This window comes from Doryrhamphus excisus, linkage group LG5, assembly GCF_037039965.1.
Source record: "Doryrhamphus excisus strain RoL-2023G ecotype Guam linkage group LG5, RoL_Dexc_Guam_v1.1, whole genome shotgun sequence".
NCBI classification, from domain to species: Eukaryota; Metazoa; Chordata; class Actinopteri; order Syngnathiformes; family Syngnathidae; genus Doryrhamphus; species Doryrhamphus excisus.
The window spans coordinates 19,780,995-19,807,307 of NC_136361.1; the positions used below are offsets into that span (position 1 = coordinate 19,780,995).

At 41.4% G+C, this 26,313-nt stretch overlaps 1 protein-coding gene across 8 annotated transcripts; it reads right to left on the bottom strand.

The window, feature by feature from the left end:
- Positions 1 to 45: 45 nt before the first annotated feature.
- On the bottom strand, positions 46 to 25,603 carry ubr5 (ubiquitin protein ligase E3 component n-recognin 5). Of its 8 annotated transcripts, none has more exons than XM_058053623.2 (58): positions 25,354 to 25,603; positions 21,892 to 21,936; positions 21,716 to 21,797; positions 21,382 to 21,458; positions 21,085 to 21,204; positions 20,493 to 20,769; positions 20,236 to 20,395; positions 19,821 to 19,970; positions 18,987 to 19,198; positions 18,750 to 18,866; positions 18,036 to 18,146; positions 17,719 to 17,873; positions 17,080 to 17,197; positions 16,503 to 16,687; positions 16,270 to 16,379; positions 15,782 to 15,894; positions 15,544 to 15,690; positions 15,336 to 15,447; positions 15,065 to 15,219; positions 14,772 to 14,972; positions 14,472 to 14,682; positions 13,957 to 14,083; positions 13,727 to 13,878; positions 13,436 to 13,531; positions 13,032 to 13,155; positions 12,821 to 12,918; positions 11,226 to 11,383; positions 11,025 to 11,116; positions 10,772 to 10,918; positions 10,530 to 10,648; positions 10,326 to 10,452; positions 10,055 to 10,184; positions 9,769 to 9,929; positions 9,423 to 9,662; positions 9,148 to 9,271; positions 8,709 to 8,820; positions 8,485 to 8,616; positions 7,489 to 7,746; positions 7,122 to 7,390; positions 6,710 to 6,921; positions 6,351 to 6,584; positions 5,949 to 6,022; positions 5,700 to 5,872; positions 5,462 to 5,575; positions 4,867 to 5,084; positions 4,571 to 4,691; positions 4,023 to 4,368; positions 3,781 to 3,868; positions 3,551 to 3,695; positions 3,139 to 3,269; positions 2,917 to 2,977; positions 2,050 to 2,231; positions 1,869 to 1,953; positions 1,631 to 1,786; positions 1,428 to 1,541; positions 1,170 to 1,314; positions 979 to 1,064; positions 46 to 783 (listed from the first exon to the last, which is right to left on the bottom strand). In XM_058053623.2, the coding sequence occupies exons 1-58, from the start codon at positions 25,413 to 25,415 to the stop codon at positions 571 to 573; spliced, it is 8,484 nt and encodes a 2,827-aa protein (XP_057909606.1). In that variant the 5' UTR covers positions 25,416 to 25,603; the 3' UTR covers positions 46 to 570. The 8 variants fall into 8 exon arrangements, with proteins under 8 accessions (XP_057909606.1, XP_057909603.1, XP_057909605.1 ...); XM_058053620.2 differs by having other exon boundaries at positions 3,996 to 4,368; XM_058053622.2 differs by having other exon boundaries at positions 19,821 to 19,973.
- Positions 25,604 to 26,313: the final 710 nt, after the last annotated feature.

A 26,313-nucleotide genomic window follows, 5' to 3' on the forward strand; every position in this document is an offset into this window, starting at 1 on the left:
TAACACTCAAATGAATTAAAGTTGAAATGGATTTCAAGACACAGATGAAGAATGGACAACATTTTGCATCCAAGTTTATTTTGAAATTCCCTACTCCCCCTGTACAAGAAAAAAAGATTTTCCAGAAAGGCAGCAGTGAACTGTCAGTGATAGTACTTTTCTGGGGAAGGAAAAATTATAATCACAGTGCGTCTTTTAAATAGCTCTACTGCCGTCATCTTTGGCTGGGTTTCCGGCTGACAGCTGTCTGTCAAACCAAATACCTGGGAAGCAAACGTTTAAGCCAATAGAGCAGAGCTGTGGGCTTTACATTTTACAGTGCCAATGCAGGAATGTTCTGGACTGTATACATATTTTTCATTAACACAAAAGGAAAAAAATAAAAATTGAAATAAAAATAACATGTTTGTGTTCACAACACAAATACCGTCTGGGGAGATAGAGACAGTATGTCAAATTTAATAAAATTGTATAGACAAAAAATAAATCTACAAAAATGGAGCTAAGTAAATATTACACAACAGTAAACATCATTTTACTTTTTTTTTTTAACTCTTTTCTGTTGAACCTCTACACAAAACCAAAGTTCTTGGTCTTAATGGCTAACAGGAGTTTCTGTTTGAGTATCTGTTTTGAAGAATACAGTGGCACGTAGAGGCGCGAGATGCATGTATTGGCTGTGGGGAGGTGCTGGTCATCTGGAGGCCGGATGGTGATGGAGGGCATAGGCTGAAAGCCCTCTTCGCTGGCTGGCAGGGAAGGGCTGGACGTCCAGAAGTACACCTGATGATGAAAAAAAAAATGTCAAATTGATCAAACTGTATAACATTCATGTGGCTTTAAAGTTGTGGCCACTGGGTCCAGTCGTGTGGAGTGGACTTGGGCCGATAAACACAGCACATGCCAACATATTTCCTTAAATATACCTTGAAACCGATGACCGGCCCATGACAGCACACAAAGATCTATCTATCTTACCAGATCCTGCCTCTCTGTCATGCTCATCTTTTCAACGATGGACCAAAACCAGCGCTTAAACTGCAGTAGTTTGTCAGCATTTTCCCCTGTTGGAAAAAAAGAGTATTGTATGTTATTGTTTACAATTATACAGCTAAACGTTAGTATTGTATACTTCGATAATTAACAGATAAAAATCCAGACAACCATACCAGACTCATCATTGAAGGAGGTGAAGCTAATGAGCATCTGCACGTTGACCTCTCCGCAACCATTGACCAGCAACCTGAAGTCCTCAGCGGTCAGGTCTTCAAGGGCATTCTTCGGAAGAACATCCAGCAGACCCTTCCGCATTGCCTTGGATTGACATAAATCAGAAGGCTTGATTTCCTTTTATGTTTCATGTAAATAATGGATAGGACACTAAATCTGAGGTGTATTCACTGGCAGGAGAAAGTCAAGGGACTCACATGGAGAGGTTGCTCAGCCACCACCAGCATTCTGTGCTCTGCATACTTTCGCACATACTCGTACACATTAAGGGGAGTTACTGGCATGTTTACCCCCCCAGAAAGAAGCTCCACCTGAACCAGGAGGGACAGAGTCAGCAAGGCACATACAGTAGACCCTTGTGATATAGATTGGATATAGTATTATAAATTGAGGTTATTACCTGTCCAGCCCCTTCTTCTTTGCAGAGGTCAATAGCAAAGGCCAAGTCCATAGCAGCAAATACTGCGTCAGCTTCACCAGCCAATGAATGGCGAATAAGCTGCCGCAGACTTTCGTACATGACAGGGTCGAAGAATGCAAAGTCGTGCCAGTTCACCTGCAGCATATGACAGAGTAGCTTTTAGTATGACCACTATTTATTTTGTCACGATACATATTTGAGGAAAGTTTGCGTCTACCTTCCTTCCGAGCAAGACCTTGATAACATGTCTGTTCAATGTTATTGGACAGAGCTCATTCTGAAGAAGACACAACCCCAATATCCTAAAATGAAAACAGTCATGTTTAAAAGGTTACCGTGGCCTAAGAAACATTTTAATTGAGTAACAATCAATTCTCTGAACAGCAATACTTCATTACCTGCCGATGTTGCGGAAGCAGTTTAATCTGGCTTCTGTGTTCTTTCCGGGCCGAGGGGAGTAGAAGCCTCGCTTGCCAGGCTGATAGAAGAGGGGAGCATTGTCATCCCCATCGTCTGGGTCGTCCAGCTCCATGTCTACCACACTGCGGGTTGAACCGTGGCGCTTCCGGTTCTCCAGTTGCTATAGCCAAACACACAACAATACCTGTATGTTAATGCCATGAGTATGTCTAAACATGGAATTGTTAAAAAAATCTTGCATGTACAGTATTAACACGCTTGACAGCAAGGAGGAAGTGAGAGAGCATAGAGTGTGCAAAAGGTTACACACGAGGGAAATTTTCGCATGCATGCACACACGTGCACACAGTTTAGTTCCAAATGTGAAAATTGTAAATAGTTACATAAAATAGTTATATTTGTGAAGAAATACTTATTTTGATGTAAAACAACTATTTATGTGTATTTGTCCCAAAGTGAAAGTTATGCTTGAAAATCTGTTTTTCTCCCTTTTTTGTTGGGAACTGACATTTTCCTGAAACTTACCTATAAGTAATGTTGAAACATTTTATCATTTAGTCTTGCTTAATTCCATATTTTCGCTGTGCAATGTCACTTTCTATACAGCAAGCAGTTTGTGTTTTGGGGGCTGCAAGTGTGAATAATTTAGTGTGTTTAGTAATTGTAAATATAATAATTATATATAGTATGTTAATGACTAGATGTAAATAGAGAGTAAAAAAAAGTTTGGCAACTTAGACCTGCTGTGTATCCTGCTGAAGCACAAATACAGCAGAAGGCATTCCACTTTAATTGTAGTACTTAAAGCAAGAAATAGATTGAGGGGAAAAAAAAGTTCAATATACTTGTGTTTTCTCTGGAGCTTCCAGAAGACCCAGGTCCAGTATACTGTCGGCACCATTTTCCCTGGAGAAGACAAAGATTGTTTGGTTGGTCACACTGAACAGATAAATCTAGCAAATAAACTAAGGTTTAGGTTCTGTTGCACCTAAATATCAAAATAATTGACAGGACTTTACATTGGTATAATTTCCCCTCGCTGGTCACACCGTGACCATTTTTCTAACCTTCCATGTGCAATGAGCAGCTCCATAGCTTCTTCTACTCTGGCTCTGAGAGAATCCTCACTGGCCAACAGCAGCAGTAGTTGTGCAGGGGACAGCTCCAGCAACATACCTGTGATTTTACTGGCAAAGGCCTGCAAAGATGAAACAGCAAGTCTTATAATGGAGTAAGAATCATTGCATACAATATACAAACACCCAAAGGAAATCAAACATTCACACCATTACTTAAAAAAGCCAAAATTCCCACCACTGGGCTGTGCCAAATTAATGTGCAGTGGGGAAATATTAAATACTGTACCTTTGTTCTTTTATTAATATATTGCTTCACGTAACCTTGTTAAACATGTTTGAAATAAACCAAATCATTACCATTATAACATTACCAAAATGGACACATGCGCTCATACCCTACCGGTTGCATTGCATGAACACGTGGGTAGAGCCTTTCCCCCAAGGCTTGTCTGTGGGCAGGTAGAGGGTCAGGCTCATCACTTGGGTTGCCCTCTGATGATGGCCTAAACGGCCTGGTGTCTATGGACAATTGTCTCCTAGAGTCTCTGTAGCATGCCAACACAGACGAGCAGCACTGTCAGTCTTCCAATGGCAAAAGCCACACGTACATAAATAGGAGCTCAAGTTCACCTATCCCGGTCTCTCCTGGATCCCGCTCGCAGACCTCCGCTTCTCCTCTCCCTTTCCCGGTCTCTGTTTCTCAAACGCTGCATTAGATCTGCATATGCACAAAAAATGTTTTACTTTGAAGTATATTTCCATTTTAAAATCTCAAGTTAACTTATCAGTTTACAAGAATGAACTCAAGTTCCAAAATACAGTATAGTTTCTTTATAATTTCATACTTGAATTGTAATCGTGATGACACGTACTGCTGGCCTGCATGCCCTTGCTGACACTCTGGACGCAGTCCAAATTGGGAAGCTTGTCGTTAGAAAGGAGTGCCAGTGCAATGGCTGTGTAGAAGCTGCGGGCCACACCACTGCCCTCGCCAGGCTCGTCTTTGAAGGTGACTTTTACCCGGTGCACAGCCATTGGGGTGGTTGTGCAGCGCCTGCCAAAATGGGTGTTTAGCTGACGCATGGTCTGTTGTATTAGTTGGTCTCTATCTCGATCAACTTCAAGGGCCAAGTCTCGGGATTGCAGATTTCTTAACTTCTCCATTTCTCGTCGGAATTTTGACTCTTTCACCTCAAAGCCACCAAGCTCAGTGAGGATCTAAAAAAAAAACAACAACAAGGTGTCATTAATTAGTGAAGTTGTACTAAACAGCCAAGACACTGATTGCCAGCAAATTGATAAAGATCAAGAATGTACAAAGATATTGTACGATTTAGGGCAACATACTGAGAACTGATTTTTTTCATACATTGTGTCTCTTATGTAGCTAAATTAGGTGACGAAGTATTACAAAGAGTACCGATCCAGGCTCTGCTCCGACATCCTCCATGAAGACACGACCAAAGAGTTCCAGTGACAGACGCCAGCGTCCAAGCAGCATGTCGTGTGAGATCATCATCCCCATGAAACTACAGTGAGGTCTACACACAGAGCAGGAAGTGTTGTGGTCTAGTTACTATAATATAATGACATGAAATTATACCAATTTGCATACTATTATCACAACAGTGCTAGCATTATGCCAACATCATGCTAAACCTGTTGTGTCCCTGAATAGTGAAGATTATACAATTTGAGCCTTTTGCAATTTGCTACCTGAACGATGGGAGGGGAGGTCCATCACTTTCAGTGAGGCCAATCTCAGCTAGCAGGCTGCTCTTCAGCTGGGCAGCAAGGTCATGGGGTGACGGACCAGCTTTTGAGGGCTCTAGCTCCTGGTCTGCGAGTGACTGGTCCTCAGAGCTCCGCTGAGCAGTCTCCATACTCATTACGTTCTTCAGGTTGGCCGAGTAAGACATTTTAGTAGGAAGGACCTGCAGTAACAAATTCAATTTACCGGGTCACCGGGTCTTGAAATGACAGCGTGACGATGAAAGAATGCAAATGGGTAAATGGGACACAAAATAAGCAAACACATGTGTTCTAATATCCACTTGAATTGCTGTGAGAAACATAACTATCCAATATATCCATTATTGTCTTTCTAGCCATTATTCCTACACGCTTTACTTGAATAATGGACATAACAGAAAGGAAATAATGAATGTGGATAGCTTTGACAGAGATTAATTTAATTCCAATTCATTCCATTACATGTAAATATTAGAACACAGCTGTTGTGAGCATGTTTTTCATATGAAGAGGGGTGGTATACCTGTGAGGGGGAGGGTAGAGAGGAGCCCAAGTTTACCTCCAGGCAGTTCCTGTCCACGCTTGCCTCAGCCAGGCCTTTAGTTGCCATGTAAGAGGATGAGTACAAACCCTGAGAGGGTCGCCCGAACAGATCCTCCTTCCTCGCATTAGGCTGACGAAAGTAACAGTATAATTAAAACATACGTTAATACAAATGAAACCACCACCACCAATCTGAATGGAGGAGGGGATTTGAGCCTTGTGACCATGCGGACGGACTCAGCAACAACTCTCACCTGCAGGAGGTGGGGCTGGTCTGCTAGTGGTATGGCCTCGGCCAAAGGAACGTCAAACGGGTTGGGTGGGATGCAGCCTAAGAAGGTCATGGAGTCAGAGCGACGGAAGAAAGGATGATTCTGACCCGTTTCAGCGGGAGCAGCATCTTCATCCTTGTCCTGTAATGTCGAACCTACAGTGAACCAGAAAGAAAGTGTTAGACATTAATAGACCACTTATTTGAAATGTATCAATTTCTTCTTACGTACTTTGATTGGTGTCCTCATCATTTTCATGTTCAGAATCCTCATTGTCCAAACCCAATTCCAAAATCTCTCGATTCCTAAAAAGACAAATTTGAACAGCAGATGTATCAAGTGATGCAGCGCAAAATAATGAGCATAAAAATCAACAGATATACCCTTTTGTAATTTAATGTCCTTCTTTATAATAACTGTCAACTTAAATGTACTCCTATTTTGGAAATCATTTTGTTTCTTGTATTTTCTGATCTTCTAATTATTTTAGTCCAATGTCACCTCAGATCTCTACTCGCTAGTTCAAATGGAACTATCCAAAACTTTCCCACACTGCCAGTGAAGACTACAGTATATTGCCAAGAAGCCACGTGTGCAATGGTTATGCAAATGTGAGAAGATATGCCCGGTTACCTCTTTCTATCCAGCTGTGGGGTTTCAAGAGTGGTCTGCTGGTTCATGGCCTTAATCCAGTAGATTAGGGCCTGGAAAACATAGGCCACGTGTTTCAGCGAACAAACATCCAGCACTGGAAGCACATCTGAGTGCTCATCATTGTGGGAGCGCATGAGCGATAAGGCATAGTTGAGGAAGTCGCCTCGTGCGGACATCATGCCTTGACGAGCAGTCAGTAGAGTGGCTGCTCTCCTGAAAAACAAAAAGGGAGCCATTTTTATATTTCCTAAACTATAATGCAGCTCCATATAATATGGAAAAAGATTCAAAGAGAATAAAGTCACACATTTTTGTATATATTTTAAATTATTTTGTACCTGCGGCCTTCTAGGGTGCGGAGGTTGGCCTCCTCCCGAGCAGTCATGCGTTCCCGGCGTGCTGAATGTTGAGAGGCATGAAGTGGGTGACTTGGGTGGCCAGGGTCTCCAGCGGATGACAGGGCAGACCCATATCTCAACTGAGCCTCTGTGGAATCCATGATGGACACCATCCAGTTCCAGGTGGGTATCAACTTTTCCTCAACATAGTTCTGATTCAACAAGTGGAGAAAATGTGTATTATATTATATATGTCATAGAGTTAATAGAGCGGAAGAAATGAAAGTCTCATGTATAGTAAAACATTCTGAAATGTAAGGGAACAACTAGAGACTACCCAAACAAAATATATCGATTAAATCTGTTTAAAAAGTGTGCTGGGATGTTACAATGTTGTATTTCTATAGCTCACCTGCAGGTTGACCGCATCTTGATAGGTAAGTTTCACAGAGGCAGGATACTGCGAGTAGACGAGGTGGTTGTACTTTGGAATCAAACTCATGAGGTCTGAGATTTGCCTAATAACGATACTGTAGGCCCTGGCTAGGCTGCTGGCAGATGTCAGATAGCTGCTGGAGTTGCTTGCCTCCAGAGCAGCTGCAGCTGCAGCGGCACTAGAGGTGATTGCACTTGAGCGACGCAAGTTTGTAGGGTCAATGTATATGAGGCCAGTCGAGCTCGCTGCTAAAACAAAGAAATAAAAAATATCACAGTCATTGTTGTTTGTTACTCATGCACAAAAATTCATTCCAGTAACAAGGCAACAAAGATCCACTGACCAGCTGATGTTGAGGAACTCGGAGGAGCACTTCCAGCCGTCCTTTGACTGGGGGTGTTTCGAACTGCCCATTGCATGGATCGAGGAGCCTGAGCTGCACTGTTGGCATGGGAAGCATTAGTTGTCCTTTCCAGAGGCTCATCAAACAGAAATGTTTCTGGGTCAACATCATCGCTCTGACTGCTGCTGCTGTCAGAGTCACTGGAGTCATTGGACTGAGAGTCGTCCTCTGAAAAGAAGGCCGGGACACTGCTGGCACCTTCAAAGAAAAAAAAAATGAGGAAAATACACACAGATGGGAAGTTAATGTGCGCATTCATCTGCATCACTGTTTACTTGTATTAAGGCAGGGGTGCATGTTAGTCAAACACACCACAACAAGCCCAATTAACTCTAATGTGACAGTGATAACAATGAGGCAACAATTCAAAACAGCCATACTTTGTTTAACCTGAATTTTAAAAAAGTGCTTTGTGACAGGAATTTCACACTAAATGGCTTTTCTGACTCTGTTCGGGAGTTAAGCATAGTAATCATGATTAGAAGAAATCAGTGAAAAAAAAGTACATCATTTGGAAAGGCTACAAGTAAAGTTATCTGGTGAGGGGCGGTATTAGTAAAAATAAATAAATAAAAGAACTGGCAGCAGGGAACTGTATGTGTTTTGAAGATTCACTCTTGCCCTGATATCTGTATATGCATAGGAGTAAAGGAGGAGCTCATACCAAAAATAGGATATGCGAAGGATACCCTACTGCCTGTAAATGAAATACATTGAGTATTCAGCCAGGAACCATTTTATCTGCTGTTTTATTAGCTCTCCAAAACAGCCTAAAACCCATCATGGTGACAGGGTGACTTTTTGAGGAGTGAAGCAGTCTGCAGCTTATAGACAAGATACACCAGAGTGTGGCACAGCATTTAAGACAAATGTTGTTTAATGTGTTTAATCTGTTTAATGAAGTAAGAAAAGAAGAATAAAAACATAAAACCCAACCTGCTTCAGAGCCAGCTGTGGCTGCTGTAACGACACTTCTGCGGCCACTAGCATTATCCTGATTGCTGTGGTTGCTTTCACTATCGCTCTCAGTTTCTGCCGCTGCGAGAAGATCAAGTTCCATGTCACTCCCTAAAAAGGATGACAACAAAAAAGAAAATGCTTAATTTCTCTTTAGGTCATGGTTGCAAACTTCACATTTAAGAAAAAAGTCAGTGCCACACCATCCTCGTCGTGCTCATCATGCTGTCCTTCTGCTTCAGCGTTTTCCTCCCCCTGCTCTTCTTGATCGTCGTGATGGTCCTCCTCACCCGCTACTCCCTCCACCACTTCAACCTGAGAAATAATGACAATGTAAATAAATCCACTAACCAATTCTTGAGAGCAAAATGGCAGCACTGGATCCAGATCTGGACTCGTGGCCAATTACATTGAATGGGATGGGTTTCTTTACATTTGACATTCATCTGAGCTACTAGTCTGTTTTACACAATTTAAGGCAAAATAAGGTTCATCCCCCCCCACACTTTGGGGGAAAAAAAGCATAAACGGACCTTACTCAATTTTAATTGGAGACATTTATCACAGTTAAATATTCCAACAGCTTCCGTGTCATGAATAGATTGCATCTCCTGGTAAATGTGACCTTAATTAACCTCTCACCTCTTCCACATCTGCTGATACTATATCATCCTGTTCCTCGTCTCTGCCTCTGACAGGCTGAGACTGGCTGCTGTGCCGAGGTTGGGGGTTCCTGATGATATAAGAAGCAGTAGTCTGACTGGAACTGGAAAAAAGTAAAACATCTACTTAAAATATTCTCTTGTGGTTTCATTGTCAAAGTAGCCACATATAAAATGCACAAATGTCAGGATTAATCAATTTACTTAGAAGACTTTGTCAATGCTTTCATTAAAAAAAGACGGGAAAAAACTTACTTGCTAGACTGATCAGGTGATGGCCTTGGAGGAAGTGGTTCAACAGAGAAGAGCTCCTCACTGCCCTGAACAGCATCAATACTTGTACTAGCCAAAGTAAATGGGGCTGTAGGTCTTGCGATGCCCATTCGAACTGGTACAATCAGCGACTCCGCCACATTACAGAGCTCCTCCACAGCATAGGGAAGAAGAGCTTGGAAAACACGCCTGCATTTCCCGATGGGCTGGGGGATGAAGTTGCTATGTTGAAGAAAAAAAGAGAAAATCAGGGTGACGGACATCAGAGGCACAGTTAAAGCAAATAAATACTCTCATTTTTTAGTATCTTATTTAATTGTTTATTTACTTTTTCTTTTTGGATGAGGCCATCTCCACGCTGAGGATCACAAATACTCTGGATACAGAGCGTAGAAACCTTCTAGTGACATTGACTGCCTCCTCTCTTCGGCCAGGTGTGTACTTGATCTGCAGCTCTTTCACCAGTGTACCTAGTAAAGTGTCTATGAACTGACAGAAGAAAAGAACAACATCTGTTCATTTCAAAGTTGTATGAGATTGTTGTATAAGGTGTACTTTCACAATATGACAGCATAGGAGCTCAGCTGTATGGTCCTGGTGGTGAGTGGGCTTACAGTGATGTCAGGCGCGCACTTGACAATGAGGCAGTGGGTGAAACAGTCAAGGCGAATGGTGCCACTCTGTTGATTCAAATAGACCTGCTCTTCAGGTAGGAGGTGAGCAATTCTGCTGCTTGCACTCAGACTAACAAAGAAAATAGAAATCAAACAAATTGGATTAGAGAAGAAATTGTGTATGGTAACAATACAGGTCATTCACAGCAAGGTTTGAACGTGACTGAAATAATATGCTTCAACAAGCCCTATACATATTGCATTTGCTTACGGGTCTTTATTCTCTTGTGAACCAAACATGATCATTGACTTTAGAGCATTCCAGTCCTGCAGAACCCTCTCCAGAGCCAGCTGTGCAAAGCGGGGAGGCTCCAGGTCATGATCTGGCATGTCGGAGTCTAAAATGGAAAAAAAAAATTTTTGTATTTGATAGGTATGAGACACCTCATTCAAATAAAACGAGCCAATGATGGACCTTCTGCACTTGCAGCCTTGCGATTCCTGTCCTCTCTGATGCGTGGTGGTCTGTACTGACAGTGCTCAACACTCTGCCTGGCAACAGTCTGCACTAGGAATAGTAGTATGTGCTCTCCCCTGGTGATGAAAACAATCAGAATCAGAAATGTGTCCTGCATAAACCAGTCCAATCATTTGAAAAACTGGCCTTACAATTTAACCAGAAGTTTAAATACAAGTTTATTGGAGATGGTAACTTACCTGCTGTTTGGTGCTGTAACCAGGTTAGTGGTTGTGAGTAACCTGTATAGCAGATCAAGGCGAGCAGCCTTTTGGCCAGCGATCAGGGTTTTACACTTGCATTTCTCCCAGCAATCACAGTATGCTGTGGGAGAGGTCCTCTTGAGTCTGACAAAAATACAATGAGATTAAAATTAGATTAATTTAAAGCAACACTACTATACTCAAGACATCTCCAAAGCTTAAAATAACCACATTCAACACTAGGACTTACTTGCAGTCATGTCCTTTGTGACATACCCTGGCACACTCAGTGCAGCAACAAAGAGACTCAAGTAATCCACATGTCCGACACTCAAAGATGTCCTAAATACAAAGCAAAGTCAATGTCAGAGACAGCTTCCTACTTAGCATTCATGTAATTCAATTATATGCAGAGATCCTTTCCACTTAAGCCCCAAGTGTATGGACTAACCTGATTAATGTGTTCTGCCCCGGTCCAAGTGAAACTACATGTGTCGTTGCAGCAGAGGACATAAAGGGGTGAATCGTCAGGGTTGGTTCCCAGTGGACAAATCATTTCCATGAAAACAGAATCTGAATCCTCCTTCTCTGCAATGCCTGGATCACCCACTGTTTTTTTTTTTTCAAGAAGCAGAACAAAAGAGGTAAATGTATGGGAATATTATTTTGACATATGGTGGTACCATGCAGATAACACACCTAGCAAACCCATCACAGTAATAACATGAGCAGTGCAGCAAAATAGGTCAGGATTCTCGTGTTTCTGACAAGCTGTAGTTATTCAGCTGCTATGTCAGCAGACAACATACGTAAATCTAGAAATGATCTGTGACAGACTGGGAGAATGGAAAGAATGTGACAGAGCTAGAAATCAAGGAAATCCCGATACAACTTTTTCACTCATGGTACGATTCCATTATTGCAGTGTTGAATATTGTCCAATACCAATACTACTAGCAACAGTAGGAATAAGAAAAACTTAGTTCTTGATGCATCTGGTGTATAGTTTTACCCACAACTGACATAATGTAGCGAGGCATGACGTACTCACTGACGCATTTAAACCAGACATTACTCACCTCCAACAGGCCTGTCTATTTTCTGTCATAGCCAATGAGTTTTTCCAGTTTTGTGAGAGTTTCTCCCTCTTTGCAAATGTGTCAAACAGCAGTGGATGTTTAGGTAAGCCATGGTGTTGCAAAAAATCTTGCTTCAAATGCACGATTAGGTTGGTTGTATTAAACTTCCCCGGTTCTGTACCACCCACAGGAAACTTGTGCATGACACGTGTTTTTCGGATGTTAATGAAAAATACTGCCCTACAGATGATATCACTGTTGCTCCTTGCTAGTATCGCTAGTATACGCTGTTGTGATCACTGGGCTTTGCATGCTGGCATGAATTATGGAATGGACTGCTTGCATCGCTGTCCCAATATCTGACATTTTAGACTACCATACAGTTTTGTTTTTTTTGGGGGGGGGGGCTGCAATGGGATCGGGACATCCCTATATATTATCTATCTCCAATGAGAATTGTGTTTTTAATTACTGCTAGCTAATTATCTCCTGAAGCCAAATGAGTGAGCTCACAGAGCTTTCCACATATACCCACATCCACTATGGCTGTTTCAGAACAGGTTCTCAAGCTTCTGGCAGAATTTTTCTTTGATGATAAAGGCACCACTGAATTGCTCTCCAAGAATATGGAAGTGGCCAAAGTAGTCTCTGAACTGGTTCGATTCTGCCTCCAAACTAACCAGTCATCAGTTCGCTATAGCGGGAAATCTTTAGCTACTTCGCAATGGAAAAATGAGACTACTTGAAATGAATAAAATACAATACATACAGGTAGAGCCAAATCATGTCAATTAAAACCAGCGACAAATTTGATAGCCATAGCAAATTAGAATTTGTATTATATTATATTATTATTATTATTATATATCTCCTTTTATTATAAAAGGAGACAAGAGTCAAATTTTGGTTGTAAGATGTGTTTCCAAATGTATACTGGGTAATCCAGGAATTCAACATCTTAACTTACCTTTAGCCATTTTCTGTGCTGCTTCCAGTACAGTGATGGCTGCAGGGTAGGCTCTCCCACTGACAGCCAGCATGAAAGGGGTCATTCCTCGGGCATCCCTTAAAAAGAAAAATAAATAAATTTCATGTAGAATAGCCAATAGTCAAAATAACATTAACAGAAAAGACTGGGTATTTCTAATTATTTCGATATAAAAAAAGAACAAGCATACTTAGCAGACAGCAGTTCACGTAGATGTGGCCGCAGAACAACACTGTCACACATCAGCTTCAGAATGAGGTGCGCGTTGGCCTTCCTGTCTTTGGATTCAACAACAGAAGGTTCCGTGGATGGCCCTGATCATATTTCAAAACAAAACGTAAAAAAATATTACAAACAACATACAAGATAAAAACACAAAACATGCCAGAACACAGGTATTATACCTAACCGACAAATAAGTGCCATGAAACAACAGGCATTTCAAATTTACTGAAACATTTTTTATGAGATTGGTTGGTCTTGACATTGAGGTTCAAATCAAAGGCCAATGCAATGCAAGCAAAAATGAACCTCAAATACTGCGAATTAATCACTGACTGTATTTGTACTATTATCACAAAGCTACTAGGTAACCTGGTATGGTCGAGGTGCTAGGGCCCTGGCTGGTCCCGGTGGAGGCTGTTGCGAGTGAACCCACAGGTGGTGCTAGAATGAAGTCAATGTCACCATCTGGTAAGACAAGATAATAAAATAGCAATTAACTTGCGTTTCAGAATTTCAAAATTGTTGTTGTTTATGTAGCTGATCAGCAGTCCACTTACACAGCCCATACAATAAAGACAAGGGCTTTACCATTACAGTGCATACAGAACTGAACTAAAAAGTGAATTGCAGGTTATACGGTTACAGTAAAGACACACTCACCGGGGTCCATAGGTGGGGGGTCAGGGACCCAACTTGGTGGGGCAATTGGTGGTGACACAGGGTCCTGATGGTCGCTGGAGGATGGGCCTGACTCATGACGGCCAAGGCCAGCTGCCCTGAGAGAGCGCCGCATCATTTCTCTCAGTCGAAGTCTGAAGAAGATACACAAAAGATGAGGTGTACAACAAACACACACAAAGGTATTTTCCTTAGAACAGTATCCCACTCACCCTCTGCTACTGGAGGAGCCGGTCCTGTTTCCAGAGCTGTTGCTGGAAACCACAGAGATGGCATTTGCAATGGCCTCTACAGCAGATAAGCGCTCAGCAAATGTGTTCCGCTCTGACCTTTCAGCCTCTGAAATTGAATAATGGTTATTTAGCATTTGTGTGCAACTCAGAGACAAGGAGACCATTAAACAGTGTGGTACACAGGTTCAGAGAAGAAATAAATATTCCAATCATAAATGCTGCCGCCAGTCCCTAGTCACATTAGGCAAGGGCCACAGGGAGCTTTTCTAATCCAATATAAAAAAAATACATTAAATGAAAGTGAGCACCCACTTTTAGTTATAAATGGAGGATTTAAATCTTCTTTCAAACAATAAAATTCATGCAATCAATCTTTCTGGTTTTAATTTCCTTGAATAAAACCACCTTGAATTTAAAAGTTACAATTTGTAACTGTGTTTTACTCTTTGAGAAAAAAGGTCTACCAACGCGTGACTGCCTAACAGCAGGTTTACCTTCCTCCTCTTTAGTTTCCTTGTTACTAACAGGGAAGCAAACAGAGACGGCAGCATGCAGAATGTTGCGGTTTCCATCACAGCGGTGGCCTAGAAGTGCGCCGAGGGCATGGGTGCCCTGATCAAATAGGAAAGCTTGTTCTAGGTTCACCAGGTACTGCCGACACGCTTCGTAGTCACAACGCAACACATGCTGCATCAGCATCTGCTTCTGAATAAGAAAGGAAAGTAAGAGTAAGAATATGAATGGTATAAGAAAATGTAAGACAAATTTATCAACATGTGAAGTACCGTGTTTACCTCAACGGCCATAATTATAATAGCAGCTTTCTTTTTAATGGTCGAGTTTAGAGAGGGGATATTGGCAAGAGAGTGGACCCCCATTCCCAGGCTATTTATTGGAGGCAGATCCAGCCAATCAGGATCTCGAATTCCACCCATGCAGTCTTTTGCCATTGGGTAGATTGTGCCATTGCCGTCTCGAAGAATGATCGGAGATTCCTTCAAGACAAATTATTTCAATTGTAATAAAAGTAAAGGATAATTAAAATAAAATAAAAAAAACACACTATTTATTAAGCAGGTCGTCTTACCTGTCCTGCAGTAAAGATAGCCACATTGCGCTCGCTCTGACCCAGGAAGGCCATGTTGTTAGTTGGGAAATTATTCTCCTGCTCAGCTTTGCCAGTCGCCAGGTCAAAGATACAGTACCGAACCCAGTTACCCGTTTTCAGCACTGCATGAACTCCTGGAAGATGACAATATGTATGAATGTCAGGCATAGTCTTTCTGCACAGCACAAGCACATTATACAAAAACATGTAATGATATTGTGATACAAAATGATGAGTACAAATGACGAACCTTTGGAGTCAACATTAACAGCCAGGATTTCCGCCTTTTCCGGGATACAGAGCTTTTTGGGTGTGCGCTGAAAACAGTCAGGGACTTTTGGAGTGCCACCAGTTTTGACCACCTAGTTTTAACAAAGCCAATTAGCAAGAGCTCCAACTATTTACTCTGGGGATTTATAAGGGCGACATCAGATAACCACATCGGTGTGTGTACTTACCTGAAGCTCATCTATTCTGAGGAGCCTACAGTCCTGCAGTAGGGAAGAGGGGTCTGAGTCAGTGGTTACAGTGGTGGTCTGGTTGCTCACGCTGCTTGATGTCCCGGGAAACTTCACAGCAACATATGCACCATCCACTTTAAGCACCTAGACATGACAGAATTGGAATATGTTCAAATGAGTATAGAAACAAATAGACACAGGAGTGCATGCTTCATAACATTTCATACGGCCCCACCTTTCCCACAGGGACGTTCTTAACATCCTCCACAAACACCACTTCTCTAAGAAGCCACTGCTCTTCATTCACTTTCTCCTCTTCCTTGGGAGCTGGGGTAGAACGTCTTCGCTCTGTAAGTCATACAGTGTTACTGGTTGTAGCATATTTAAATGAGACAAGAATTATCATTTGAGGAAAATTGTACAATTTGATTGCAATGATGCAGTTACGATACTGCACAATTTAGCAGTATATTTGTACTGCTATATATAGCAGTACATTTGAAAATGCAACATACAAGTGGACTTGACTAATTTTGAGTACGACCGTACAGGGTCAACTGTGCGTCTCGCTGACAAAAGCCTGTGCACCATCTGTTTCAAAGTGAGTGGTCTAATGAGAGCACTGTGAGTGAGATATTGGTGCTGAGGCCGGAAGCCAGGGAGAAAAGCCAAGACTTGGGGGCTCTTGAGAGAAGCAGAGACGCAAGCAGAAAGCAGACATACTGTACGGTAGAGAGGCGCTGCTAGCAATGGAGGAGGTATCACTGCATGTAGAAGCTGGGGAGGGTGGAGGACCCATCTCAGTCTTCACCAGCTCTGGTTTACATTCAGTCCTGTAAGAATAAAGGTTATAATTTAAAAGACCTGCATTCATGAAGTCTAGAAGCATTCTTTTATTGGACAAAAAAGTGAAACTGTATCTTAAAATTGAACAATTTTGGGGGGGAAAGACTGACTTTGTTTCTTGGGTTTTAGTGGTCTTCTCCATGTTCTTTAGGCTCTCTGGCGAGCGAAGCTGAAACCTGCAGCTGTCATTCATGTTCCACACAGACTCTAACAATACTCCAACTTTGGGAATCCCAGCGCTGACTGAAAAGGCCACTGCCCCAGCATGGTAGAGGGGGTTATTCCTCAAGCATACCTAAGGAAAGATGGAAATTTGTCCTTAGTACAGAAAATCAGATTCCACCACGTACATCAGTTTCAATGCAGAAATTTGGCCAATTTGCTTTGCTTCGTTGAATTATTTGGCAGGTTCAAATGTCATGATGTCCACAGTCCTTACGGGACACATGAATACACATATCTTTTTGTGTGTGTGTTTTAAAGATATAAAAACTACAGAAGCAGCTAGAATCCACTTAATGGATGCACCTATTCAGCCTTCTGAAAAAACTGTTAACATTTTTACACCACAGAACTACGTTACTGTCATCGTGACCCCTTGCCACCCCACGCCAGCTCAAGCTGCATTTAGTGTAAAAAGTACAGGACGTATATATATTTAAAAAACAAACAAACAAAAGGTCTTACTTGGGTTCCCACTGTGATGTTGGGTATCAAGGAAATGCCAGCACTGGACTTTGGCTTTTTATTCTTGGCTCTGGCCTTTTCAAGCATTTTCTTCCGCTGACTAAAAGGCACCACACCCCTGCAGACAGATGACACATAATTTTTATGGTAAAGATTTTAACACATTAAATAAAGGTTATAGATGAATGTGTACAGCAACAGAGAAACACGTGGAGGGGAACATTGTCTGCAGGATCTCAATCCTTACTCAAAGTAAAATGAAGCATGGAGCTCCAGTACGAAGGTGAATGACTGTTAGCTAGGATTTTTCTCTATTTTCTAATTATGGCGCCGCTAGATTTCTCATGTCTTTCTCAACAAGCTTCTTGCATTGTAGTGGTATTCCAGTCTTGTACTGGTCTACAATCTTATCACTCAGGTCCTTTGACAGCTCTATGGGCAGTCTTGTCCATTGTAGCGGGGCAGTTTGGATGGAAGAGAGCTTCTGTTTCTGTGACAGGTGTCCTTTATCCAGATAAAAGGACTGATTTGTGTGCCTCAGGGGCACATAAGTGGACTGGGGGGAGGGGGGTCAGAAAATTACCAGGTCTGGATCAAATAACATTCATTTAATGCTTTTGTGCTCGGGATTTTGCTTACCACCAGTAGAGGCTGTTCTCCAACTGTGCACAAGTGTAGAGTGCACAGCAGTAGAGGGACACCATGCGTTCCCCCTGAAGCTCAGGGAAAGCTTGGGCAGTATGCTCGAGCTTCGAAGCTACTGTGCTTAGTGTGTCGTCAACCCAAGTTGCCACCTACACACAAACACACACACAATTATTAATTACATTATAACTTAAAAGGTGAAACTGATTAGTACATAATTGTATATGCTTTGTATGTTATTTTATATGATAAATATATTAAAGCATCACACAGGATTATGTCCTAAAGGTAAATATTCTGTAGAGACATACCTTGTTGGTCTCCGTTGCTACAGTGGCTCTGATACTATTGGCTGACAGCAAGGTGATCCTCTCATTAGCCAGACCCAGGAAAGACACACGTGGATGATGAATGGAAGGATTCTGATGGAGAAAAAAAGACTAAAGTTATCTCTCAGTCTGACAAGTCAGACTCGGCATTAACCAAGACACATGACAACATCGACACATTTCATATGTAACAACAACTTTGTTGGGGTGTTTCTTTGGTGGCTGACTAACACTGACACAAATGTGCACATATAAGCATGCACGCAGCAAAGGACAGTTACATTCGATAGCCACAACTGCTTGTAATTGAAAGCCCCTTCCCAGTGTAATGGTAAGGGATACTATTGATTGTCAGTATTTGTTACTGTTTATTTGGGTGTCATGATACACTCAGCTCACAAATGTAGAAGTACTAAAGATTCTGCTCCGACATTAACACAGCAGCTGTTCAACCACCCGGCAGTTTGTATTGCAATGTATAGTGTGTGTGAAGCGCTTAAATATGTGATTCTAATCTTGCCCCACGTGACAGTGATAGACTTCTGGCTGCCCTTGAGAAATATTGTCACGTTTTAATGTCAAGATCTCGCAGCCCTTGCTTTTTATTCACAGTTACAGTAAAAGAAAATAGGGCCTTCAACACCGACATTAAACACCAATAATGAAAAGTTTATTCCACTATATTCAATCTTCCACCTGGGCATTCCTGTAGGGTTCAGGTTCAGTCCATTTCCACTGATAAAGTTCTCCTTTGGAGCTGACAGCCACCAACTCAGAGAACATGGCCCCAATGCTGACAAACTTTACACCATCCTGTACAGAGAAGCGGATATTTATGTTTAGTTAGCATAAACACATACATCCATAACTTAAAGGGAAATTCCCTTAGCACATTAAACACTGAGCGCCAAAAAATGAGTGTCCTCATCTTACCTTGTCAGGCCACCACTGTAGCTCCTCTCCTAAAGAGACAGGGCTCTGAACCGGGATGTTCTTCTTGTCCAAGCTGGTTTCTCCATCCCGGCTGGTGGATCCTCGTTCTGTATCGAACGAGGCCCCGTCCAGCCACCGGCGCTCACGTAGTCTCAATACAGACTCGCGCTCACGCAGCAGCTCAGAGTCACGCTCTAAGGGAAGGAGGAGAACTGGTATGCAATAAGGTCACACCAGTGGGATAGAAATAAGCCACTCTCTGGGAAAGACCCGTCAATATACTTTAAAGCACAGAGAAAAAGATACGATTCGTTAGAATCACTGTATTCTAAGTATTGTATTGGTTGGGAGTGTATATAATACCAATAGGTGAATAATTTTGCACGCTCATATTGTAAAATGTCACTACATGAGGAAGTGGATTCATAAGGAAAAACCATGCAACTGGTCACAGAACAGACTGGGCAGTTTTTGTTTTTTGTTTAAGGATAGACTACCTTGAAAGGTTCCTTATGTTCCTTTAAGACAGGTGGGCATAGCGGGCCTTTCTCAGAGAGCTCATATTTGCACTATAGCCATGCACCATATAACACCAAACATTTAAAGCCTGTAACACCATTATTTATTACAAACATTACAAACCAAGTAGAAGAGGCTGAGGGGGAAAACAATGAAGCTCAGGCCATTTTATTAGGTTTAGATTAAATTTAGCCCAAGTACCTTTTAAGCAAAAGAGTACACAAGTATTTTTTAGTTGAACTTGTTCAATTGTACTTTTTGGGAAAGGGGGTTTACTTTTAAGATGATGCCTTTATTAATTTCTTGTTGAGTTACCTCTGGACGATCCTAGACGGGACAGTGACGAGCGTCGAAAAGAGGGGTATCCAAAGTAGCTGATATCCTCAGAGAACATCGCATCTGCATCGATAATCACACTGGGGTGGGCTGAGTGAATGTCTGCATCCAACAAGGACATCAGGTCCTCTGCTTGGGAAAAGGCAAAAAGAAGAATGGGAGGGTGAAATAACTTTCAAGCAATAAAAGTAGCCACAGTTCAATCACACCTAAACTCAGGCATGTTTGGCTCGTGTGAATGTTCTACACTAATATATCAGTGTAGAAGTGAGGGGACAAGCAAACTCACTGGAGCTCAGTTTGAATGCAGGCAAGCAGAGGCCAGGAGAAAGAAAGGAACCTACACCCAAATCCAGTTCGGTACAAATGGCCTAGTTTTATTTTAATGACATACCTCCAGGGAGGTAGGACTCGCTGGCTGTGTCATCTCCATCATCTCCGTCTTCATCATCTCTGCTTAGCAGGTTGTTTACAGCCAGGTTGACGTCCAGGTTGGTTCTCTGGAGTTCTCGAATGATGACACTCCTGGACTTTCCCTGAAGTACTACTTGGGCCTGAGAATAAATGATAAAATGAAACACATTAGTGCTGTACTGGGTGCGCTTTGGTTTTTTTTTATGTGTCAAATTCCATGAGAGACATGACTTTTACCTGGGATATAAGGTCTTCGGGGATGACTGAGGCTGGTATGACTGGTTGTGGCTGGCTACCTAATAGACCAGACCCCCGATCACGTCCTGTACGGATCACCCTGGTCTGCCGGCGAGAGTCCCGTGCTGCTGTTGATGACCTGCCCGAAGTGCTTCCGCTTCCACCGCCTCCACCACCTCCACCTCCACTGGTACCCCCGGCTGCTCCACCTCCTGCAGCTCCTCCTCCACTTCCACCTCCGCCACTGCCTCCATTTACACCAGAGCTCCATCGACTCCTACAACAGAAAAACAAGCGAGATAGTCACGGTCAGATACAACTGCCAGAAACATTGTCTGACACATAAAAGTCCCAGAATAAACACTAAATCTGAAAATTAATTAGTGGATATTACACAATGCTTAGCTATAAAACCTGAAAAATGAAATGCTCAAAATACATGAGTTTCATGCTTGTTCACTTTCAGAGTGTAATATGTCCCAATGCCAGGCGTTATCATCAATACATATTCAGTCATCCCACAATTTGGGGGAAAAAAATTTGTATGCAGACCATTTACAATTTTGTCTCTATAAATTCTGCCAGAACTTACCCAAGGGTGTTGCCTGCCAGTCTGCCCAGTGTGTCAGAACCAGACAAGAACCAGGGCGGATCACTGGTCCTGCCTGGCCTGGAGCTCCTTCCTGTCCCTGAACCAGTGCTCAACTTTGAACTGGAAACAAAAGATGGGAAATCAGTTACAAACTTATAAGTATAATTATTCAGGATGAAGACCTTTGAGCACAAAAAAAATAAAATTGAAGTAATCATTTATAATGAACCTTAGCAAATTCAAAAGGAGATGCCTTTACATGATTTTCAAACACACAACCAAAGGATAATTCCTTACCCATCACTGCTATCCGGTTTGCTCAGCTCCAGGCGATCAGGCTGGACAGCAAAGCTAATCCGACACACACGTCCATCCTAAAATTGATGCAGTCATATACAGTATATATTCAATGTGACACACATGAAAGAGGACAAACCTTCAGGGTGGATCTTGAAGTACACTATTGGTACACATGAAGTAGCTACTGCCGTCATGTATGGCTAGTTTACTACGTTTAAGAATTAGCACAGCAATAACAGTATGAAGATGTCATGTTTTACCTGAAGACCAAATAAAATCAATTATATAATACACACATTTATACTGACATTGCAATGCAAGAAAGCATTACCTCAAGAAGAAATCCAGCATGGTTTGGCCCAACAACACATTGTTTCAGGGTGGCTTGCTCCAACAAGCTAAGATGTGGATGACTACAATGACACAGATGTACCAAATTAGGAATACATGGTTGAAACCAATTCTCAAATATACTTTTTTCTCAAATTACAAGACTGACAGACTCACCTACTGAAACTATATTTGTTTAGTTTCTCCGACACCTCACGTAGCCTGTCAAGAAAAAAAATGAAACATTTCCCAAGTCAGTTTGCAGGTCAAATCTACACCCAGTTTTAAAATTAACTTCCAGGTGTTCTGCAGTTACAACAAAATAAAATCTATATAAATCTGATTTTAATAAATAATCCAGTCCAAGAGCACTGCATGTTTCTGACGTTCTTTGTATTGTAAACTGATTTGATACAAGGGATTACTGTACTGCTACGATTGATTGATGGTTAATTGATTGCCTGGTGATTTCAGCTTCTGAAAATAATTGGCCGATTACTTGGTTATTAAAGCAATCATCAGTTGCAGCCCTACTGTTACTTATATACCGCTACTGCGGTCATCATTGTTATGGGCTAATAACGAGATTTAACGAGTCTTGCGTGTCCTAGTCTGGAAAAACAGGAAACGATATGGTACCATTCTGGGGAACAACAAAAAAATTTGGTGATGTTTTAATACAATATACTAGGGGTGCAATGAGTTATCACAGACTGGTTGAAATCTTAGCTAAAAAGATCCCATGTTCGACATCTTTGACCACAAAAGCAGTATAATGGCTCAAAAACAATCCAAGTAATCAAATAAACATTTTTAGATGATATATAGCGCTCATGTGACTAGACAAATGGGCTGCGGTAGTTGATGACCAATGCAGCACACCAACACCACAATTTCAACAATCTTTCCACTGCCCACCATAGCCATGACCTGAACATGGACTCACAGGGTACTCAGGCGGGAGCAAAACAAAATGAAGATCTAGGCTACATGTGCGCTTAAATGGCAACATTACAGTAATAATATGTGGCCAGGTCCTGTCAGGTAAGGCTACCAGGACAGGAGTCAGCAAAACAAATTTCTCAAACAGTTTATGCAAACATAGTACAGGTGGACCTTGGGATGTTATCTGCAAGTTAGGTTCCTAGACTGTGATGCAAGTTGAGTTTCAGTCCAAGTCGAACACATTAAATACAGCAATATAATTATTAAATACAATAATTAAATTGATCTAATAAAAAGAGTAACAACTTCCTAGTGCATGGAATCCACAACCCCTCTACCATTCATTAGCAGTCGATAATATTTATTCCTTAATGATGGTTGCGACAGTCGAGTGGTTGGGACGAAAACAGCAGCCAATATTGGTGGGTGTGTCTCCACTTTCTGAGCATTTTATTATGTTTATTTTTACTTCCATGGTGACTGCTTTCCTTTTCTTTGGCGTACTGTCGCTTGGGAAACATAATGAATCCCAACCACTCAGTGTGGCTGAGAAGGCACACAATGTATCCTTCCGCCCAGCACGAGACACACACCGCATTCTTGTGCTGTGTGTGGCGCGTAGTCTTCCTCTGCTGCATGCTTTTAACTAGTACTCCGGTGGGACTCGTGTTTATGGACCAAATTTTGTTTTTTAATTGAATTTATGACATTAGTGCATTCACAACCACAAAACATTGAAACACGGAACGCCGTAAACAAAGGTCTACCTGTACACATCTTTGGTATTATTCATTATTAAGTAAACAAAATGATTGCAAAGCATGGGCCATATATTTTTCAACTTCCACTGTTAAACTTTTTTTGTGTGGTGAGGCTATTGTAAGGATTAAAATTGCTGGATGCTATTGATTCTTTTTGTGTCAACTCAAAGTGACACAAAACGCAAAAAAACATACATTAAAATGTAATGGTTTCTTCATGTGCCAGTGCTTTTTGCGCCAGTCATACAACACAAAGCCATTGTAAGAATGTCAGAATCAGTGGAGAGCAACATACAGCAACACTAAAGAAGATAGAACATGGTACAAACTCAAGTTTTCCCCCCAAAATCTGCCTTTTCATTACCAAAATGAGACGATCACATATGAAACTGATTTAGCTTCAGATTCATACAGTATATCCTACCATCACAAGTGCGTCACAAAGAAATGGGCAGTTTAATGCAGATTGGCACAATTTAGGACTATAAAAATGTCTTACCACTATCAATTTAAAAAAGTATTAAAGCAAATATTCCAGGAAACTCTGTATAGTTTATGTGCATGAAATACAAATTATTTAATATCCTCTCACAATCCCTACTGAACAAGCATAACCTGATCAAATTTCAGTGGGCTACTAACTCATCAATATGCAATATTATATTCCGATTGCTCCATGGGGTAAATGTAACGGTCAATGTCTGCAATTTCTACTTGCTGTATCCGCTTTGACAACTAGGTTACTTCACAGAAGTACATACTGTAGGTTTAGCAGCACATTGTGACTCAAACATGAAATGACGACTGTAAGAAAATAACAGTATGTGTCACTTGTCAAGGACAGTGGCTATTAACATTGAGTGTTCATGTCAGTCCAGTTTGATCAAATCATTCAGTCCGTATCAACCACAAGCTTTGCTGTCATGCTTGAACTCAATGTCAGCCTAAAACAATGGCTTCTCAACCTCATCTCTGGCATAATGCACGGCATTGGACGATATTATCAAACTGAATACCAGTCTACAAGCGTTAAATACAATTTTAAGTCCTTCCATACTATGTGGTGCAAGCATGAGCATGCAATTTCTAACCATGTCCTGTACAGTTTCATTTATTAAGATAACAATGCCGCCTTGTAGTAGTCTGGTCAGCACAGCAAGGGAAAATAGTGTTACCTGTTAAAAAATAACAATCTAGCATGGATAAGCATTTAATACAAAAGATTTCTAGTCTAGTGTGCTCTCTGGGCTCGTCACTACTTGCATAAAATCAACACCCAAACATATTGTATGCATATCAGAGTAGGTTTAAAACAAATGATGAAAAATAGTCGTTGAAGGCTTGTGGTACCAACATGCATAAAAGAAATAATAATGAAATAAATATGACTTTGACAAAAGCATGGAAGCTTACTAGCTTACTAGCACTAGCCTTGAGCTACGTAGCTAACGTTAGCTCCTTCATTGATATGGATTATTAGCAGGACACGCACAAAACAAATATCGACACACGTCAAAATCGTTGACGTGTAATCTACGCGGAAAACCTCTCGTTTTCTGGATAACGACATATGTTGCGAGCCTTATTTCCCTCTCTTTAACCCATCCCCCAACCCGCATTGTCCATCTCAACTTCGACTGTGAGCCAATCCTTCCAAGAACCAGCCTGCTAGCGTTAGCACTCCAGTGATAGCCGACGTAAGGTAACGGGCTAGCTAGCAGCTGGCTGTGGATTGACTGCTTAGAGGCTAAAACGAGGATTGTTCAAGATACCGGGGCCTAGATTTTACGCTAGTATTACATTTTATACGTTGGAGAAATAATTAGCGCACATGACAATCTCGGCGTCGTTAACAACACTGTTTACCACAATCCGCAGATAAATATGGAATAGGATTATTATTATAATACTATTACGGGCCGCGACAAAATACCTGTCATTGAGCTGATCTTCGGTCCCGGGCAACGGGTGAACCACGAAGTGTATAGATGTCATGGGGACGGTCCAAAGTCACACCCAGCTGTGTGAACGACGTGGAAATTGATGTTGTTTCGATGACTGTATATGTTTGGATTCATAGGAATCGTTTAAAGGCGAGAAAGCTCGAATTTAGATCCCAGCTTCCTCACCGACATGCCGCCATCTTAACTCTAGCAAGCTTCTTGTGTGTGTGTGTTGATTAGCGCTCATGCACGCGCCCTGCTGGTTGGAGCTCGAGCACAAACAGGAAACGTGTTACACTGAACAGGAAAAGCAACTAATAAACATTTTATTAAGACACATTTCACCTCAACAAACGGCATTTATTCAGTTTTAAGTGTTCTGTGCCTTTATTTTATGAAGCGTGTTTGGTAAGTAAAGAGCTTGGGTTTTGTTGATGAGAAAAGAGCATCACATAGGATGTCAGACCTCTCCCACAAGTTAGTCATTTTAATTTTAAATAACTTGTTTAACTCCTTCTTGTATAGTATAGCAATGTAGCAGACTTCTTCAGCTCAAAGACTAGATAGGACAGCTCATATTGTATTGTACAATACACTGAGAGTACTCTTACCGCGTATTATATGATACAATTGGTGCTCAAATGTGGTATTTGAAGGACATGGATGTCACCACCTTGGTCATTTTTATTACTGTGCTTTTATTGCTGCAAATGGTCCCCGAGGTGCTCTTTGGCAAGCATAATTAGATCTATATTTTTTTGTTCTATTTGTTGAATAAATATCTGTGTTTTTTTGTTGACTTATAGCAAATATTTAATATATGTTTTTGTATTCATTTATAGTTATGTTTAATAGGTTATTGGACACACTACTTTGTTTACGTAGTTTGCACTATAACTTTATTTTGCTCAAGTATTTGTATTTAAAAGGAATGAGCAAATCGTTTTTAT